The sequence below is a fragment of the Micropterus dolomieu genome, linkage group LG22 (genome assembly GCF_021292245.1).
Source record: "Micropterus dolomieu isolate WLL.071019.BEF.003 ecotype Adirondacks linkage group LG22, ASM2129224v1, whole genome shotgun sequence".
In the NCBI taxonomy this organism is placed as follows: Eukaryota; Metazoa; Chordata; class Actinopteri; order Centrarchiformes; family Centrarchidae; genus Micropterus; species Micropterus dolomieu.
The window spans coordinates 5353481-5375089 of record NC_060171.1 but is presented as its reverse complement, the minus strand read 5'-3'; the positions used below and the strand labels follow the sequence as shown (position 1 = coordinate 5375089).

Below are 21609 nucleotides of genomic sequence, written 5' to 3'. Positions count from 1 at the left end.
AGAGGCTGCGCCGTCGCTGTGGAGATGGTGAAGTTAAGTTCGCTCCAAAATACTCGAGTTGTCGACAGCTATGCTTGTTACTGTAAGTACGTGCAATAAAACCTTCCCGAGTAAAATGACGATACTCTATCAATACACCTGTCTGTAAAGTAAATCATCTCTGTCCTCAGTCTGTCATCCTGTAGGCTATGTTATTTACAAACACAGCGAAAGTTAGCTTGGCATTAGTATTGTATTAGTATTGGCATCTTGTATTGTTTTTGTATTATTGTCTCTTGGGTATTGTTGTCTTTACACTTGTTAAAGCACTTTGTAACTTGTTTTTGAAAAGTGCTCTACAAATAAAGATGATTATTATTATTATTATTAGCCAAATGTTAAAAACAAGCTAAATAGAAAGCTGTCTGTCTTGAGCATAGGCTGGTCTGTAGTCTTAAAAACTGGCACTTTGTTGTAAAATCAGCTGCTGGCTGAGACAAACCAGCCACTCCTCCTTCCACCAGGTAACATTACCTGCAGGTAGTGAATAACAGCAGAGAGGAGGAGGAGGAACTGATACAGTCTTGAGTTTTTACTCTTTCTAAACGTCACTCAGGATTGTGATGTCAGATATATTCATATATATATATATATATATATATATATATATATATGAATCCACAAATGATAAATTTGCCAGGGGTGGTCTGTATTCTATAAATATATTATAGAGTATAATTTGATATAATTTACAACCTCATGGAGAAAAGATACAAAGTTAGGTTTTATAGTGCTGAACTTGCCATTAGAAAGTATACATTTATTATAAAGTACTTATTTTGTTAGCCATTTATTGCAATTCGCAACCCTCACCACTAGATGCCACTAAATCCTACACACCGAACCTTCAAGAGAGAAAATTTAAACCTGGCTGTGAAGCTGCTGTTGTTTACATGTAGTTGCTCTGCCACCACCACTGCTGGGATTAGGGTTTCCATTCTGATTGGAGACATCCACACTAAAGACTTACTCTTGAACTCTTGATACTGTATGGCATTGCTTTATTGGAAAACGTCTGCCAATAGCAAATTGAAAATATGATTGGGAGAAAACCAAGTTATGACTGCAGCTAAAATTATTTTCATTTGCCCTTATTGTGTAAAGCATTTTAAAATTAATACACAGATAACTAAAATGCATCTATAGAAAATAAGTGTGAGTTAAACTGAAATGAGTTAAGCACCTGCTGAACAAAAAACGTGTTTATAAACTGCCTTATATGTGGATTATTTTCTTAAACCATCAGTACAGCAAACTCTGTCTCTCTCGTTTTTTTTAAAACAAATTTTGAGAGTCCGTTGTTTTCAGCATTCATAGCTGTTCAGTGCTGTAGGATTAATCAAACCACACAGTGTTCAGACAAGATCTCAACTATTTAATTTAGAAAACCTGGAAATGTTTTTACATCTATAGTTATTTTACTGGCATTCAAAATCTCCATATATGGATCTAAGGCTGGATGTGAAACTATTCAGCAAACAGGACCAGCTCCCAGACCATTTACCGCTGCCATCCATAACTTCAGCAGTCCACAGCCTGTGCCAACAGTAACAGAGCAGACTTTTAATGATCATAGGCTTGGCCAGAGCTAGGCGAGATGAGGTCATTCTGTTGCTCATGAATTAATTCTCAGCGCACTCAACCCACTAGCTGTGGATATCGTTAGATTCCTAAAGTATTTTTTTTCTTTTTGTAGTTCAACATATTAATCCTTGGACAACCAGTTCTGGAGTTTCAGTGGGGTTGATTTGGATCAGGGCCACCAATGACAAACCCAGTGCACTCGCTCGTGTTCTGTGTGCAGTTTTGACTCAAACTGTCCACTAAATGTCAGTATGTGTATCATCTTTAACATTGTGGATCCTTTTTAAGAGTTTTAAAGCATTTATAAATGTTCAAATGCTAACATTGTAAATATTGGCAGCATCAGAATTAGGGATGCACTGAAATGAAAATTCTTGGCCGAAGCCAAAACCGAATACAATGAAAAAATTTGCTGAACACCGAACAAGTACGTTCATATTTTTTCCATTTATTTTGCCTTTTCTTTTACCATTGTATAAATTAAATAGTCAAATTGTGCTTTTTACTCAGTGTTTCTTACAGGTTTTGGAGAGACTGTGGTGGGTGGGTCCGAGTCCCAAGAGGATCTGGTAAAGTAAATTACATGTGTCTATTTACTTTTAATGTACACATGTAATATGTTTTATACTTTCTGTGAATATAATCCAATTAATCTTATTTCCATACTTTATAGACACCTTATTTTGTATTTTGTAAGTGTCTGTATCCTCGCGCTAAATTCATCAAGTCCAACCCAATTTGATAAATAAGGACTCTCATACTGCAACACTTGTTTTTGTAAAGATAGAAAATGACAGAAAATGATGATAAAGTCGCTAACCTGCCTGTCAGCTCGCACTGGTCCGTTTCAGTGGATATACCATAAAGGCTTGAATACGTAGGCACACAAAATGCCGATATGTCAATGTAATTGTTCGGCAAAATTTATTCGGTCTCATGATGTATTAGGCCAAACATCCAAAGTGCTTTTTTTTTTTTTTTTTGCTATTTTCAGCCGATTAATTTTGGTGGCCAAACATTCGGTGCATCCCCTAATCAGAATATTGTTATTGGCATTCAAAATCCCACGTCAGTCGATAAATACAAAGCTCAGAGTCCTTCCCAGTTTATCAAGTTGAGATTCATCCCTGGTAGCTGCTTGTCTTGATATAAAAACCCTGAAAACTAGGTACGTAAGAAGCCTGACTGTAGCATTGATAAAAGATTAAAGAACTCGATGCGACTAACCACATAAACTAACAGTGTGCAGTGGACTGGTGCCAAATAGCCATTCAGATGAGTTGGACCCTCTGCTGTGGATGTTCGAGGTGAGGAATAAAAACATCGCTGTTCTTGGCATACTCCCTCAGCCCTAGTCATTATGTGTGCTTGGCTACTGATGAAAAGGGAGTTTTGGGGCATCTTGCAGAGCTTGACTATGATTAACACCTGGGGCTGCATAGTATGGATAGAATATTATTTGGCTTATACAGGCATGTCTGCTTTGGTTTAACCATGGATTTAAGGGGCAGGTCACAATGGTGGAGTTGCAACAAAAAGAAAGCTTGCGATTTAGAAACCTCTTCCTCTCAGAACAAAGAAAACGTCTATTGTGTTATTGTGTTCAAATTATAGGGCTTCTATAAAAGGAGGAATAAATTATAGAGACCATAATTTAACAAGTCTTTATGGTTGTTTTCTGTCTGTCATCATGTTGATGTTTTGCACTCTGAAAGAACCAAGTTCCGCTGTTAATATAACAGCTGTACTTCTCCCTAGTATAGCTGTGTAAACACCTGGGTTTAAACACACAATTCACTTGCACATGCCAGGGTAATCTCACTTTTGACAGCACAGTAATGACCAGTCTCATTATTATTTAGCACTTCGTAGTTTTGAGTTATTCCATGTCTTCCATTCTTTTGATTCCTCTAATATTTGCATCCTCTTCAATATCAGAATTGTGCTTTCAGCCCTAGTTAATAGCATTGTTGCTCATGCGTGAATTGCCTACATTACTGGGCTGTCGGTGAAGACTGCTGCATGATAATTCTTCTTGGTGGATCTTCAAGGAAGAGCAGAGATAATTGAATCGGTCAGTGGGATCCCATAGAGGAAATCACTGCATTTGTCATCATCATGTTCAAACGCTAACATACAACTCCAGCTAACCTTGTCAGCCATTTAATTTCACCAGGCTCTCCTCCCTCCTCCCCCTCTAGTAAGCTGAAGAATAAAAGGAAGTGCATTGTGACCACAAAGTCACTGGACCTAATCAATGGATCAAGTGGGAAATTATGCTTCGGTTTTACTCTCCCCTAACAACAACTGCTGCTGATGGGCTCTAGAGCAAGGCATTTAACCTCCAATTGCATTGAGGCTGGTGAGCGGAAGACTGCAGTAATACTGAGCTGATGCTAGGACTGAGTGCCAAACATGCTGTTGCTTAAAATGGAGAATGGAGTCTAGGAAACCTCTCTGGATAAATAAATAAAAAATTTCCATTTTCGATAATCTGAGGACTGAAGGACTCGGGGCTGTAAATCGGTAAATCAGCACTGTGGAGGGCCATTTAGGGGTTGTCATGGTTACCTCTGCAGGAGGAGGCTAAGGAGCACCTGCCTCCTTCCCCCTTCATTAAAATCCATGTTAATGATTGGCTGGACTGGTATCTAGAGAACCCCCCATGTACTTACTCTGCCGGGTTGCAAGCAAGAGAGCAGGTCAGAGCTGGCTTATGATTGCATCAGCGTGCTGTCACTCACAGACAGCAGCCAATCAAGGAAAACAAACCAGACCAGGGGCCCCCAGTAGTAAATGTGCTCTATGAAAGACTGCTAGCTGCTGTTGAGATTGCTGTATGGATGTGGACAGCCAGTGGGGAAACATAATCCCTGATTTCTTTTGCAAGAGGGTGTCACTTTTACTGAGTCTTTGCCAAAGATATTTTTATTTAAAAGGAGAAAAGGCCGTGTTCTGGCTTCAGTGGAATGGAGGGTAAGTAATGTGGTGTTTCTTCATTTGTTCTGCTTTGTATAGTCAGGAACTGTACGGTAGCTGTGTTTCTGATCTTTTCCTTTGGAAATGGCCTTTGTATTGTGTACAGCAGGTGGCCCTGTACATTTTGTATTGATATTCATGAAGTGGACGGTTTGCTCAGCGCGTGGGCGAAGGCCTGCTGGCCGTGTGTATGTGTGTGTTACTTGCCTCTTTATGTCTTAGGTGTGTGTGTGTGTGTGTGTGTGTGTGTGTGTGAGAGAGAGAGTGATATGCTAGCTGAAGCAGATATCTGTGTTTACATAGTGGCTTGTTGAGCAGAGCTAGATTAAGCCTGGGGTAGGGAGAGGGAATGTCATTCGGTCTTTGTATTTGTTTTCCGTTGATGTCCCATATGTTTGTTTTCTTTGTTTACTTTTATTCTCGGTGGTTATGGAAAATAATTAAAAATGAAAGGTTGTTTGACAGATTGTGTCAGCCTTTGCAGCCTCCCGCACAACATCTTCTTTGTTGTTTGAAAGAAATACAGCCAGGGAACTGCTTTATCTGTCTGCCAGCAAGTAAGTAAAGCAAATAAATGTATGGCTCTCCCTCTTTAAGGGATCCACAAAGCAATTTGTCCATTGCATGTAATTTAAAATTCATCAGAGATATTGAAAGACCAGAACAAAACCGTGAAAACACCATTGTTACAAACTGAAGTAATCAAATCTTGGAGCAGCTACATTATGTTGCTAGGCACAAACCAACACAAATAAATCAAATAAAAATACTTGCCTTTCAATTTGTAGCAAGCAAAAAGAACGTTACTGCTCTTTCTGGGAGCATCAAGATCACAGTGAAGTCAAGTTGAACACTTCAGAATAATTTTACAAATTCAGGTTAATTTTCTCTCCTACTGAGATACAAAGAAACATTTAAAAGCAAAGGCAGCTTAACACATTCTCATTTCTCTTGGCAACCATTAAATAATCTCTCTCTCTTAGTGTTTAACTGTCAAGTCTTCGTTTAGATAATGCTTTCCTGAAAACTTTGCAAGAAGAGTCCAACAAAAAATAATTATAATGCTGTCATTCTGTAATCTAGGAAACTTTTAAACTACTGAGGATCAGTGTCAAATTCTTGGAGTTGTAGAAGTTAATTCTAGGAGTTTGATTCTCATTTCTTTATTGTGGATCGGGTTCTATATTTTCTATATGGATCAGGTTCAATAGTTTTACCTTACCTAATACAACTGTGGATTCGATTGATTTTCTGGTCTGCTTGGCAGAGATTTTGCTGGTACTTCTTAGATCGCGTCTGTGTTTTTGTACACCCGTTGTTTGAAAGTGTTTGTGCTGGCACCCAAAATAGATTTCCAGTATTTTAAATGGAAGATTTCAAGGTAGTCCCTTATCTCGCTCTCGCGCTCTCTCGCTGTCTCTCTCTCTCCCTGTCTGTATTTCCTTCTCATGTGCAAGATACGTCTGAGGAGCATGAATTGAGCAGTGCTAGTATTACCCAAAAGTACAATTTTATGTCACAAATGGTAGCTGAAATGATGGATGTTGTTGTTAGCGATGGTGAGTCAAAGTTGGTCGCATTGGACAGTGATTGATCGGTCAATGTTGTTCAATGTTGCTGGTCAATTCTTCTGCATGGTTGACATTGTTTATACACACACACACACACACACACACACACACACACACACACACACACACACACACACACACACACACACACACACACAGACGCCACAACACTGGATCTTATAAACACATGCAGGAACACTTTATACTGTATCAGTAAACATTACACTTAGAGAGACTAACTTACCAGCCACTGCTGCTGTGCCTACAGACCGCCTTGCTCAAAGGTCAGTGGAGGTAGTTAGACCCAGACAGGCTCTGCTAGCAACCTCATCAGTCAGAGCCAGCCACACAATCCAGGCTATGAAGCGATCCCTAATCGGCCCTGCCAACAAACATTTCAGGCATGAGCAGCCGAGTAGGAGTAACTTACAACTCAGGTTAGGATGCAGGCGGCCTGCAGGAGCTCCCAACTTTCGTGTTACTCACACCTTGCTTCTTATGATAAAGTTTGACATTAACACATCTCTTTAAGCAGTGCTGCTTGATCAGGACTCCCTGCCTTGGCTACTTTCTGCTCCGAGACTTAACCATAGCACATTTATAATAATTTCCAATTAACAAAATGTACAGAATACCAATTTCCAGTCCCAATCCAATACTAATCTACTAAGCTGTTTTGAAACCATTCATAATCACTTGGCAATCTAAAAACATAAAAACTGTCTAATACTCCAGTCTGAGTACAGCTCTTTCGTGAGATCTGTTAATGACCACATGTGAGCTGTAAAAATCACCATCACTGTTACATCACTGTTTTCAAAGCATTTCAAAAGGAATTCATTAACTCGCTTATACAAATCTAGTACAGCTGTTTAAATAGTTCCTCTAATGCTGCATAATTGAGATTTTGACTCAGAATTGGCTACTGTACATTAACACTGATGGTCTTAAGCCATTTCTGTGTAGGTTTGGCTTTATGTTGTCAGTCATTGGGCCTCACTTATTCTTATCTTAACAGTGGGCTTCGGATGAGTGTGTCACGTCAGATTCAGCAAACGTTCCTAACTTCAGATAACTGTGTAAATGAGCCTGCATTTACATGATGAATGATTTCTGTGTGTCCTTGAGTGCAGGTTTGTGATTTATAAATTTGCATAATTAACTTCCCAGTAATACCATATAAGACTATGCGTCCTGCCCCGTATGTCAGGAAGTGTTCATTCATGAAAATTACATCGAATAGTAAAAAGAAGAACTTTACAAGTTTAGAGATTGAAGTCCTGCTGTCGGAGATCTATAAAGTAAAGTGGATCAGTGTGTCTGTCTGTGGAGTTGCTGTTTTAACGTGTTTCACATTTGCAGAAGCACAGCTTGTGGTAATCTAAACTGCGGCAACAACCAGTCATCTATTTCTGGCAATATGACGCTCCCACTCTGTTCCAAGGGCCTGATGAGCTAAGGTGTCCGGCTGACCCTATTATATACAGCGTCAAATTAACCTTCAATTGGTGCATAATTTAAGGCTTTTTGCAGTTTGAGATGTTCCTATTGATATTGTTGTGTTATACAATAGCATTAATAGCCAATTTAAATGAATAATGATATCATTAGGCTATATGAATACATTTAGAATTATGTAGGATAATACAGGGTAATGTCAACATAATTCTGAAGTGTAGTATGTAGGTTTTTCCAACTCAAAATTGCTTCAGAGGAGTGAAATATACAATCCATTAGTGAAGAACTTTGGATACTAACAGACTAATTGCACATGACTTCTACTACTCGTGAATTGTGTTTGTACTAGGGCTGAATCCTGATCCTTACCAGTCAGAGTGGGCACAGGGCAGGTACGTTTTACAACAACAAACAAAACGAAGAGTAAAACGTAGGATAATGGTGTCAGTCAAACCGAGGCAGGCGGCGGCTGTGCTGCAGTTTTGTCCGGCGTCAACACCGAAATATTTCAGCAGCAGAGCGTTTGGCTTGCACTATCTACGTTGTTGACTTGTTGTTAATTTGTCATTTTGTGTGCTTCAACTACGAACAGCTCTCTGTAAACCGGTTTTGTTCTGCTCTCTACACGGCCACATGGAGCATTTCAGAATAGGAGCATTTTGTCTGATTTTGCTGACTTGTTCAGATTTTGTTGATTTTTTTTCAGTTGTCCTTGATTTTTGTGCTTCAACCATAGTTAAGAAGGGTGCGTAGTTAAATTGTTTCTTTTTTGTATGTTTCAACTGTGTTTATTGTTGATTTATTCTGGACAGGGTGTTTTATTCTGAAAATCGACCAGATTCTCTACGCCATTCTGTGGCTTACTTTCTGCTCAGTTCATCTCCTCTGTGCTGCTTGACGCGGCTTAACTTAAAATTGCAAATCGAATTGTAATTGCAATATCTATCAGACAAATCTCAATTGATTTTTTCCCCCAAAATCGTTCAGCCCTAGTTTTGTACCCAAGAGAAAATTCAAAATATGAGAAACCTGATAAATGCAGCATGTTCTCCTAAATGACTTGTACAGGCCACTTAAGAACAAATCTGTTCAAGTGGTTCTTGCATAAGTCCCGTTGTCCTTCACTGTATTCCAGCACACTATTAAAAGTTTAAAAGGGTTTCTAAACATACAGTTTCAATTGGTGAAGACGAGACTGAAGACAAAAGCCCCAAACAATCCAGAAATGAAACTGCAGTACAGGCGTCTCAGAGAAACACCGTCAAAGTATCTGCTGATGTCTGTGGGTTGGAGACTAAACACAACTATTGACTGCAAAGGATCCGCAAATATTAAAGTTTCCATTAACTTGTCCAATAAATAAATAGTTGCTATGGATGCACCGAATGTTTGGTCACCGGAATTAATCGGCCGAACATACTGTAGCAAAAAAGCACTTTTGGTGTTCGGCCTGACACACGAGTAAATTTTACAGAACAATTAGGTTGACATATCGGCAGTGTGGAAGCATTTTAAAGTGTCCAAGAAAGACGCCAAAATTGCCGTTTGCAGACATTGTTATGCTGAATTGTCTCCTAGCACATCCACTCCATCTGTGGCTGACTTCTTAGAAAAGGCAACAGTCTGACCCGCTTTGACTCTTTCTGTCACTCCTTTCTGAGAAGGCGATTAAGCTTGCCGCACCAAAATTCGTAGTGCACACATAATCAAACCTTTATGGTAAATCCACTGAAATGGACCAGTGCGAACTGACAGGCAGGTTAGCGACTTTATCCTGTCATGCATCAAGTGTTGCAGTATGAGAGTCCTACCTGAAGAGAGGCTGTGAACCACATACAACATTATTTATCAAATTGGGTCGGACTTGATGAATTTGCCGCGAAGATACACATGTGACAATGTCCGGTTTTCAAAATAAGGTGTCTATACAGTATGAAAATAAGATTGAATTCACAGAAAGTATAAAACATATGACATGTGTACATTAAAAGTAAATGGAAAAGATGTGAACATACGGTATTCAGCAAATTTTTTCATTATATTCGGTTTCAGCTTCAGCAAAGAATTTTCATTTTGTTGCATCCCTAATAGTTGCCCATAAAATGTATGTATAAAACTGGCAGCAGTTTCTACAGGATTCATGTGATGTGGACATAAATGCCTTCATTTCTAAAAATCTGCACTTTTACTTTAGATTTATTGTTTGATATTCAAAGTGGAGTACTAAGCTAAAACAATCTGTAGCCGTCTTAATACTTTGTGATTTTAATGTACAGACTTCATCACAATTCTGTAATTAATACTTTTGTTCCAACAATACTTTGGACTCTTATCTGAGATAAATGTTGAAGTTACCTACCAAAGGCAGAGTGTCAATACTATAGAATAAGAGTTTTTCATGTGTACGTAATGAAATAGACTTTTCTTTTGTTCACCTTTGTAGTTTACGGCTAGATATATCTGTGCGTGACTGTGAATTTATGAGAGTCATTGTATGTTTGATTGTGTGCGTGTTCATGTGTGTCTCAGTGTGTGTCTTTTATCATTCCAGTCAGGCCAGCAGTCTGCAGACCGTCCCCTCTTCAGTAAAGGTCACATCTCCTGTTGTCTCCGGTGACATTTAGTCCTGAGTCTGTCTGTTTGAATTTGTCCCTTCAATTCATCACGTTATCCTCTCAGCATGCTTTCTTGCTGCCTCCAGTATAAACTCACAGGAGTGGTATCAGCCAACGATGGCAGAGAAGTGAACTTGTGGCATAAACGGCGTCGCCAGTTTGAGTCAGCAATTTATAAAAATCTGTGAATGAGAAATAGTCTCTTACCATCAAAAAAGACATACTAATTGGACTTCATGATTAAACGATTAGTAGAATAAAGTGACAGCAAATGAGTTAACTGCAATTTTGATAATTTATTTGTGAAGATTTGTTGCTTTTCTTTGTTCTGCAGTATTGTAAATAGGTTATTTAGGGGTATTTTGCAAGAGAAGCATTTTGAAGATGTGTGATTTGGTTCTGTTCTGGCATTTTATTGAAAAAAAGATTATGGGCTATATGTAAGTTTTTGATTTTAATAAATCAAATTTTCATTGCCTTATTGTCAGTGGGCTCAAAACTTACAAATGAACCACACGCCTGTTTTCTCCGTTGCTTGCATCAGCCACTATTCTGCTTTTGATGTGAGGTCTCTGGGTCGGATTCAGCCCCGTGCGAGCATTAGTAACTAAGCTGGAGAAACACACAAGTCACGTTAGCTCGCCGGCTAACGGCGAGCAGTTGCTAATGTTATCTGGTGTTATATCGCTTTCCACATTAATTCACCAATTAACGTAACCCATATTACTATGCTGTGTACCACAGATATTATGATTAGATTAGATATTAAGTGTGAAAGCCTGCAAGAAATGATGTAACGGTAAAAAGCAAATGTGGAGCGATTCGTTTACTATCCTATAGTGATGCAGCCAGGACCTGCTGCGGTTTGCTTCGTAACGCTCAGTTTGTTTATTGCCTTTTAACCGATACTCAGGTACACAGCTGTAAATAACATGACCCACATAATATGCAACCCAGAGGAAGAGCCATCCACTACAGTGAATTTACTTACTGCGGTCTAACTGGTATAAAGTGTGACACAATCTCGTTATAATATAATAATAATATTCAGCCCAGCTCACTACCTGTTTCATTATCATCCAATACATTTAGCTGTGCTCACAATGCTGCCGGTGAAAGACACACGGATAATAAAGATAGTTACTGAAAGCAGCAGGCGAGCTAACGCTGTAGCACGTCAGCTAAATGCAGTCTCTGTATGTACCGTTATCATGTAAAGAGCATGGGTTAGGTCAACATCAAGCTGATAAAACTATTACTGTAACGTTGGGTTTACCTGAGTTTCCACCATGTTGTGTGAAGCTGTCTCCCTGCCTGTCTATAGCTCCGCTGTCACTGCCTTTTTTCCAGAAGGATTGTGCCGATATGCGGCTCGCTGCGCTGAATGAAGTAACGTTACAGAGCCGGTGTTTATCTGCCTCTGAGACGGGGATGTTGAAGCAACAGACACTGAACATGTCTGTGTGAAAAGCCACAGCCTGCATGCTGGTGTTTCTGCATTTATTGCAGTATTTCTGTATGAAAGTGGTTGGAGTTCAAGCGAGCACGTGTACGAGCACACGCCTGGTTGCAGTCTTAAAACCGTACCGCTAGTGGGTGCTGGAAACTACATAATGCCCTTTTAATTGAGAAAAAAATATAGATTAATTGATAATGAAAATTATTGTTAGTTGCAGCCATTTCAGTGATGATGATTATATTCTTAAGAAAATTACAGAATTGAAAAAAAGGTTGAACTCATATAAAAGGGTCCTGGAAAATGGCCTAGTGTCCACTTTTACAGCTTCATACATCCTGTAAAAACATTCTGTTTAAATGATAATCTCTCTAATCCAAATCACCATGATGCATGAGCATCTTATTTGGCTTCAGACTTCTCATTCTGATTCCTAAGTTAATTGTGTGATATTGAGACTTGATGACATTTAATTTAGTTTGATATTCAGTTAATCTCTAAATGGGAAATCCATGTTATTATAACTTTAACTGATGGTTATGTAATTCAATTACACAAGGAGGACAAATGAGTTCTGTGGCTTGATTTGAGGACATCAAGTTAAAAGAGATCTATTTTCTAATCATGCAACCCTGCTAACGGTGTCCTTCTCAAAGACAGATCAAGTAGAGTAGGGTTTGTTGAATCGTTCAGTCTGTAAAATGTCTCTTGGGGGAGAAATGACCATCACATGTTCCCAGAGCCCAGGGTGATATTATCTAATGGCTGGTTTTATCTGCCTCTAGGTACAAATCACCAAGGTATTCAATTTAAAATGATACCGAACAGAGAAAAGCAGAGAATTTTTTATTAACTGACTTATCGTTTCATTACTAAAATAAACTATTTGATTTATTTAAAGCTTTAATTGTTTTAAAAATGAAATAAGCACTTTTTGGATTATGCGCACACACTGCTATATCGGTTTAAGTGAATAGACCATATGTCAATTATAGCTACATCTTTTGGCTTGACAGAGATAAGAGTCTACAGCAGTATCCTCTCATCAGTGCAGGCTGTCAGCAGCTGTTAGGCCTGTTTGAACACAGGCCAAGCTGAAAGACCCCTTTCTGCTTAGACGAGAGCCCGCACTTCACAGCAATGAATAGTTGGCCAGCTGCACTTAGTTTATGCACGTGTGTGTGTGTGTGTTGTTTGTGTGGGTATGAGGTTGGGGTTCATCTGAGTAGGGTCTTTGTCCCACCCTCCCTGTCCTCAATGTGGCTGCTACAGAATTAACATGAGAACACCCCCAACCAGTACGCTGGTCTGTCAGTCCAACATCATTTGCTACAGCTCAGAGAATCCCTGAACTTTTACACCTGAAGCCACTGGCAGAAATGATGGTACATTTTGGCAGGCCACCAAAAAACTGTGGAACGTCCTTCTTCATTATCCAAAGAACTTTCTTTTGCTTTATAATCTGTGTTATATATTTTTTTTAAATTTTGCTGCCATTCTGATCGATTATGATAACATTTTACTCACCACCTTCACGGTTGACATTTGGAGATGCAGTGACTGTGCTGGAGAACGGCTAAACACGGAGTGCACAGGTTAACTGTACAATAAATCCGACAGTTTAACCATATTATCTAAATGGCTTGTTTGGAAGTGAAAATATTAATTAATCTGTACACACATAACTTTACTCCCACTTCTGAAGTTTGTTGTTCTGAGCATAGATGTTAGAGGATTTATTTAGTCAGTTAGCAATTAATCTCTGAACAGATTACATCCTGCCTCTGCCATGTCATCTTAGACACTTAAGCCTACTGAAGCTCTGATCCGATCTGTGGCTCATATTGAGGCACTTCCTTACCTGCAGCTAGCCTAACCAGTTTGAAAGCATAAAAGCATAAAAGCAGGCCTTCAGAATCATAATACAGACAATAATAACAGACAGTGGCATATTTTAAACTAAAAGCTGTTCTCAGATAATGAAAAGAAAAGTATCATCTGCCACTTTTGTAATCAGTGTATTTGTTTTTCTTCAGAGATGTTTATGAAATGGAAAGCACAAATTGAAAACAGATGGCAGAGGAGGGACCCTGTGACACTCTTTTGTTGCTTCATTCTGTTAGCATAATGTTATCACTTGTATTACACCTGAATCACACGCATTCATTCCAGCAGTCATTACAGGAAACTAACAGTATCTCTAATGTAGTTTACAGAAGTCCAGGAAAGACTACAAGTAATCTTCTACATAAACTATAAATACACATCCTTCCAACACTGCTGGTTGAATAGAAATATATTCCAAATATGACCAAAAAGCATCATAATTATGCTTCTGGCTCATGTTTTTAGAGGAGCATGGATCAGCTCTAACAGATCGATTCCATAGGACACGGCTGCGTCGCGTTCATGCTGCGACCCGGTTTTGTTGCGTCCTCTGCGCAGCTTGTGGAAGCATTTCAGGTGTGTTTCAGGATTTTGCCTGCTCAACTTTGTTGACTTGTTGTTCATATGTCCTTTTCGTGCTTCTGCTACCAGGCACAGCTCTCTGTGACCCGGTTTTGTTCCGTCCTCTGCAGGGCTTCATACCCCACAGGGAGCATTTCAGAAGCAGAGTGTTTTCCCTGCCTGATTTTGCTGACTGGCCCAGATTTTGTTTAATTTGGTTATTAGTCCTTAATTTATTGTGCTTCTACCATGGTTAAGTAGGCTATTTGATTTCTGTCTGTTTTGATTGTGTTTATTGTTGATATACGATCAGTAGTCTGCCATGGGTGTTTTATTTTGAAAATTGACCAGATTCTCTCTCTCATCTGCTCTGTGCAGCTTGAGCTTCTGTCAAAAATCTACTAGCTGTGTATTCTCCACGGAGAGGAGAGACAGTTTGGGGATGCTTCTGGGATGCTTCTGAAAGGCTCTGCGGTGCATCTGGTGGAATCAGAATTGTCTAGAATGGCAGCGATCAGCTCCGTCTGCCGTGATGCAGCTGAACCCGGTGTGATCCAGCCGTAAGGCTTGATGGATATGGATCATTGACTTGAAATTTTCCTGTTGACAGGATCTGATATAACTAGGAAATAAATTGTATAAAAACCTTTTCTGTTAGTGGATTGAAGGATGATAAGGGCACTTGGGATGTAAAGTTTTTGTTTTGTCAAGTTTAACCTATAATACTATATTATTATTATAGACACTGACAGTACTGATGATTCTTAAACTTGGTTGTACTGATTTTAGAGTAGTAGTGTAGCAGTAGTGAATATGTAGCCTCTTACTCGCTGCCAGAATCCAGAGTTTAAGGCTGGTTGCTTAGCTGATACTGATAACTTGGCTCAGAAAAAGACATAATGCTACACATTAAGGCAAATGCCGGTGAATTGAACACTGTTTCTACTCCATCAGCCTCAGCCTTTGCAGCCATTAAGACACCAGATGATTTTTTTCCATGCTGAATTGTATTTGCATGGCGATATTTTGTAAATTGCTTGTGAAAATTGTATTTCAGTGAAGGCTGCCAGTTAAGCTCAATTTCCTCCCTGGTTTTCTACCCACACAGTGTATCTTAACACTGTAGTAATGTTTAGCCTGGTCTCCTGGTGTTCTGTAATTTTACATCTGAGCAGCATCAAGGCTATCTGGGAAATGCAGAACCCTGCAAGTGTTTTAGCATGACACGTTTCATGTCTTGAAATCACAAATGTCCTTGAGTCATCTGAGTCTTTTTGATGTTTTTCTTGCAGTCTTTACTAGTCTCCTGTGTAGACGTGACCTAGTTTTAAAGAGACATACAGCATTTCATTCAACAAATATATTTTATCCTGACCTCCTTTAGTGTTGAAGAGAGACTTTCCGGTATCTAACAGTGAGCTCTAACTCATCTGTCTTTCTTTCTTTTGTTTCTGTCTCCTTTACAGTAAGCATGTTTCTCAACACCCTGACACCCAAGTTTTACGTGGCTCTGACGGGCACTTCCTCCCTCATATCAGGACTCATATTGGTAAGAAACACTTATTTTCAGTCATTATTTGGTAATACTGAAGCCCGAAACTTGTTTTAGTTTTTAAATGTATTATGACGTTTTTTAGCAATACTGATTTTAGTTTTTTTGTTTAGTTCTCAGGTATCGCTTGTTAAAAATCATTGTTCTTCATTGCACTCTGCGCTACTAAAAGTGTGACTCTTTGCTTATAACTACAGTACTTAAGCTTCATGCTGTTACACTTATTGAATGCTGTTCTGTTCACATCAGCTAAATGTAGAAATTGCACTTTAAGTTGACTTCACATTGATGACTGTGCGCTCTTACTTGTCATTCTCATTCATAATGTTTAAAAGGGCAAATAAATTTTCAGTGGTGGCTCCCTAGGTGACTTAATGAGCCCAGGATATAATTTGTTGGGACTATAGTCACAGATTCAGAGGCCATGAGGAGCTGAAGAGAGAGGAAACCCATAGTCATTTGATTTCTTCATAAGATGAGCCGCAAAAATTGGCAGCGTCTTGCACTGTCACTGCATATCAGCCTGTCTTATCACACCGTGAAACACACTTTTTCGATGTTTTTATTGCTTTTCAAACTACTTGGGAGATATTTTGGGGTGTTTTGTGTGGGATATGGATAAAGATATCTAGAGCTCCCCATCACCCAGTTAATTTCATTGCAGCACTAGTGTGTCCAAGATTTTGCCTTGCATACTGTGCTGCCTCTGAGCTGCTGCTTCTAGTATCTTTGGGTATCCCACATTTCTGAGATGTGGATTTGTTGCAACTATCCCTCAATCTACCGCTTTACAAAGAGCGTCTTGCCTGCTTACGTCAGTATTAAAAAAAAAAACTGAATAAATAAAGATGTGACAAAAATCATCAAAGCAGGGAAGCAATATAATGGAAATGTTGGCAAGGCTATTCCTACTAACGCAGGTATTTTATCTTTCTTTTGAGTTCTTCACAGAGACAGCCAACTGTGAAACAGTGTTTGGTCTGTATTTTAAAATAGCTCCTCTCTTAATTAACTCGCTCTCTCTTCCCTGTGGGCCATTAGCCAATGTGTGTAGGCTGCTTAGAAAAGCTGTTGAGCTTTGCACATGCTCTGTGAGATAATTTGAGAAATGTGGAAGCCAATTAGTTTCGTAGGAGCGATAATGGTCATTTCTTTGTAATTGGAAAATATGTTTATGTTCCAGTTACGTGGGTTTCCACTGAATAGTTCTAGATAACCCCCCCATCAAAATGTTATGTCACTTCTCACACTCAAGCAGACAGCATTGCCAGATGGCAGGTCGTACACTCTGTACTGTAGCTCTCATCAGTATTCTGGATTTTTGTCTCACATCCATCAATTCACAGTCATGAATACTGATACCAAACTGATACCATGAATGGTACCCTTCCTATATTCTTTAAGAAACATTCTCACATCATGTTTATAGTCACAGTCTGTTTGCCACTGAACAGCTCCACCACGGCAAGTGGGTGTTTGTTGCTAAAAGGTCATTGTCAAGGATCTGCAGAGCATTACTTGATGGTAGGTGTGCGTTCATGAAGCTTCACAGCTGGCCTGGAATCTGCAACTTTCACATATTATTGAAACAATGGTGTTTTTTGAGTAGGGTGATAGGGCAGATGTTGTGTTTGAAACTAGCATATACAAATTTGTTTGACAAGTGCATAAAGGAGAGTGATGCTCAAACCCAGTACAGGCCCAAGACAAAAAGGTAAAGTGACTGCATTAACCTGAGAGCACAAAAAATCATTTTACATTGCCTCTCATTCATACACATACATACACATACTGATGACAGTGGAGCTGCCATGCAAGGCACTGCCCTGCTCAATGGGAGCAGCCTGGGGTTCAGAGTTTAGCTCAGGGACACTTTAACATGTAGATTAATGGATGACCCACTCTGCCTTCTGAGTGGCTGTCAGACCTGTGTCATCATGACCCAACAGATTTTAAGTCCAACCAAACAACAGGTTTCACCGATTAATTCCTCCTCTCTGGCTGAAGGCGGTAATTGGTAAAATCCTGATCGGACAGCATGGGTATTGCACAGGTGGGCCTTAAGTGTGGCCAGGCTGGCCACAATTAAAGGCCACTTGAAAATGTGCAGTATCACTGTATTGGGGGGGTCCATGTGGGTCCGGAAACCAGTCAGTATCTGGTGTGACCACCATTTGCCTCACGCAGTGCAACACATCTCCATCGCATAGAGTCGATCAGGTTGTTGATTGTGGTCTGTGGAATGTTGGTCCACTCCTGTTTAATGGCGAAGTTGCAGGTCGATACCCTGATGAGGACGACAAGCATGCAGATGAGCTTCCCTGAGACGGTTCTTGACAGTTTGTGCAGAAATTCTTTGGTTATGCAAACCGATTGTTGCAGCAGTTATCCGGGTGGCTGGTCTCAGACGATCTTGGAGGTGAGGATGCTAGATGTGAAGGTCCTGGGCTGGTGTGGTTACACATGGTCTGCGGTTGTGAGGCCGTTTGGATGTACTGCCAAATTCTCTGAAAGGCCTTTGGAGACGGCTTATAGTAGAGAAATGAACATTCAATTCACGGGCAACAGCTTTGGTGGACATTCCTGCAGTCAGCATACCAACTGCACGCTCCCTCAAAACTTGTAACATCTGTGGCATTGTGCTGTGTGTTTTCGAGTGGCCTTTTATTGTGGCCAGCCTAAGGCCCTCCTGTGCAAAGCTGTCTGATCAGCATCTTAATATGCCACACCTGTGAGGTGGATGGATTTTCTCGGCAAAGGAGAAGTGCTCACATATATAAACTAAACTTCAGCTAAACTGAAACATGAAACAAATCATATGAACTGTTTAATGAAAGATTCTCTTTCTCTCTCTTTTTCTCTCAGATATTTGAATGGTGGTATTTCAGGAAATATGGGACCTCATTCATCGAGCAGGTGTCTGTGAGCCACCTGCGCCCCCTCCTGGGCGGAGTGGACAGCAGCTCCCCCAGCAACTCCAACACCAGTAATGGGGAGGCCGATTCCAATCGGCAAAGTGTGTCCGGTAAGAGCTGATCGATGGAAAACCCACTACAGACTAAAGAGTCCCTGTATAGTGCTGTATGCAGCATTAGTGCAACAGCATTACCTCACGTTATACCAGCAAGATTTGTCCCAAAATACTGTTTTTTTTTATTTAATTATTTTTCCTGCAAACAACAAAAATTAGAACATGAATGTAAAAATGGATTCCTTAGATGTTATACTCGTCCCTGTATTCCACCTTTGGCACTATTTATTTCTTTGTTTTAGATTCTCATTTCTCATTTACTTCTGTAATATTCTTTTTATTATTATTTGTTAGCCTGAGAACAAAAAGTTTGACGACTTCTTCACTGTAATTGTTGTTGTGCTTTTGACAGGTAAATAACAAAGGGAGTCCCTGCTCGCTTCAGCGTTTCCACTCTAGATCTCATTCCTTTGCAGGTCACTGTTGCAGTAATATAGTCATTCAGTTTGGTTCTGCTGTGTTAACTTCAAAAAGAAGAACTAAACAGCCATATGTTGTAAAATGTCAGAACAATTTTTCTGCTGTACTGACACAAATCCCACTGGCCTGCCGAAGGCAATGAAATCATTGATTTTAATGTGTGGTTCGGGGAAAGGCTTTCACACTTGCTTTTACTTTTTTTTTTTTTATTATTTAATTGCTATCAAAATAATTTGGTGCTGCAGATACAGACCACTCTTAACACTTAAATGCAATACAGAGCATCACTTGAATTAATTCCATCTTGTGACATGTTTTGGAGTTGGTGCATTGACATTTAATTAGAAACTTAGCGGCTTATTTGAATGCTCCATCCAGATACGTTTTGTGTAGCTTCCCGCGTTGTATCAGAAAGTATACCCATATTTTTCATTGAATACTGTCACACCGTTGTAGGAGTTGATCTATGCTTAGTGTTTATGCAGCAATTACATAATATGTGTCTAGATGACATAATGATATAATATTTTATATATATATATTGATATATATTTTTTTTTTTTTTAGCTGTATAGTAATTGTAACATACAATAATAATACAATTATTTGGACAGCCTTGACCATATCTTAGTTGCATACCTTTTTAAATATGATAACTGTTGCTTTTTCATTGTTTTTTTTCTACCCAGCAAATCAAAAGGAATAAAAAGACAAATAAAATCAAGTAAAAAAGACAGTATAGTAAAACTGGGTGAGCTTTCAGTTCTGATAAAAGTATGTTTTAAGAAAGGATTTACTGTTTTACAAACAAAACCATGCACCACCTATTGATGTTACACAGGGCCGAACCCCCAACCCTGACAGTGTAACTTTTTGAACTACAGTAGAAAAGACTGATGAAATTCAAGTCAGCCCAGTAATGTCCTCCACAGTCACCCTGTGAGCTCTGCTTAACGCCTACTTGGCTTCCGTTCTACATCAGTGATGCTTTGATCATGGTTAATCCTTTTAATGTGTATTTGCTCCCTCATAGAAATGTATTCATTCAAAAGAGGAAATGTTTTAGTGTTGAATAATTCCTTTGGGTTTATTGCAGATGATAAAAAGAAACATTTATTCTACACATGCAAACCATAATGCAGCATGCATTAAATGGCTTTTATACAGCAGCGTATTTTATGCATGGCGATGGTGCAGTGGATAAGCCACATTCTTAACGGTGTGAGAGATATAGATATTATAAGTCGCTTTGGATAAAAGCGTCAGCTAACTGAGTAAATGTAATTAAAAGAAATATCGTGTTCATATGAAAGTTAAAGTTCAAATGGTAATTATGTATAACTTCACCTGATCAATATAACTTCTGCAAGTTTCTTCCAAAGGCTCCCGTTGTTGAACTCTTTGCTGAGGCATGACGCAGCCTGCTTTTGTTTTCAGCCAAACAACTTTGAATTAAATAGGATTATGTGTGCCGTATTAAATCAACAAGCCACGATTGAGAGAAGAAAGGCAGTCTAATTATTTCGACTGTACTAATCCTCAGTTTTCTGGCTAATATTGTACTCTGTGTAAATCCCTCCATAGAAAACAGAGTGACAGGGTGGAGCATATTCTTTTTCTTTGTTACAGCAAAAGTCTAAGACAGACAGTTTAAGTGAAGTCACTTGACTGCTTAGTCATAGGTCTGCACTTGAAGTGAATGGAGTACAGCATTAATTCAATAAGTGTGTTGGACTGAATACATTTTTAATGTGGTTCCACATGTCTTTTTCTTTGGGTTTTTTTTTTCGTGGAGTTTCTACTCTTTGTAGAGAAAAACATTGTGTATTCTTAGTATGATTTAGGCATAACTGTGGTTGGATTTAAAGATAGTGGCAAGAACTGAAATAATTAGTTAATTAAATATATCAAACTTCAGCTGCTGGCTTCAGCCTCCCAAATTTGAGGATTTTCTGCAGTTTTATTCCATTGTAAATGTACTATTCTTGGGATTTCCGACTGTTGGTGGGACAAAACAAGCAACATGAAGACACGCCTTGGCATCTTAATGGGTATTTTTAAATAGTTTGTTTCATCTGTGAAAGTCACAATGAATAAATAGATACAAACATTATTAGTTGCAGCTCTAATTGGCACTACTAATAGGTTAATTCAGCAATTTAATATTGTAGTTCCTTAAAGGTTGGGGACTTGGAGACTAAAAGTATGATCAAAATTGGGGTAGCAGAGGATATTCTGACCTGACATGCGTCTTCAAATACTCAAATCCTTAAACGTTCAGATCTTTAAAACTCTACACCCCAAGTATGTAACACACCTTTTCTGTTATAAGCCAAAGCTGATAACATTATACAGCTGTTTTTGCAGGCCGGGCAGCGCTCCTCATGATGAATAAACTGATCTTGATAAGTAAAATTGCCGGAGTTTGCCTATCTGTTATAAAACGTTTATTTTTG

At 39.1% G+C, this 21609-nt stretch overlaps 1 protein-coding gene across 7 annotated transcripts in view; it reads left to right on the top strand.

Annotated features, from left to right (window-relative positions):
* The window catches only part of LOC123961888 (suppressor of tumorigenicity 7 protein homolog), a 66946-nt gene that overhangs the window by 29614 nt on the left and 15723 nt on the right, over positions 1-21609 (top strand). For 2 of the 7 annotated variants that reach the window (XM_046037666.1, XM_046037665.1), the window contains exons 1-3: positions 4970-5159; positions 15617-15699; positions 18568-18727. In XM_046037666.1, the coding sequence (XP_045893622.1) occupies positions 4985-5159; positions 15617-15699; positions 18568-18727 (418 nt within the window). In that variant the 5' untranslated portion in view covers positions 4970-4984. Of the gene's footprint in view, positions 1-4445; positions 4600-4969; positions 5160-15616; positions 15700-18567; positions 18728-21609 lie in introns of those variants that run through there. The other 5 variants (XM_046037667.1, XM_046037669.1, XM_046037668.1 and 2 more) reach the window with 4 other exon arrangements.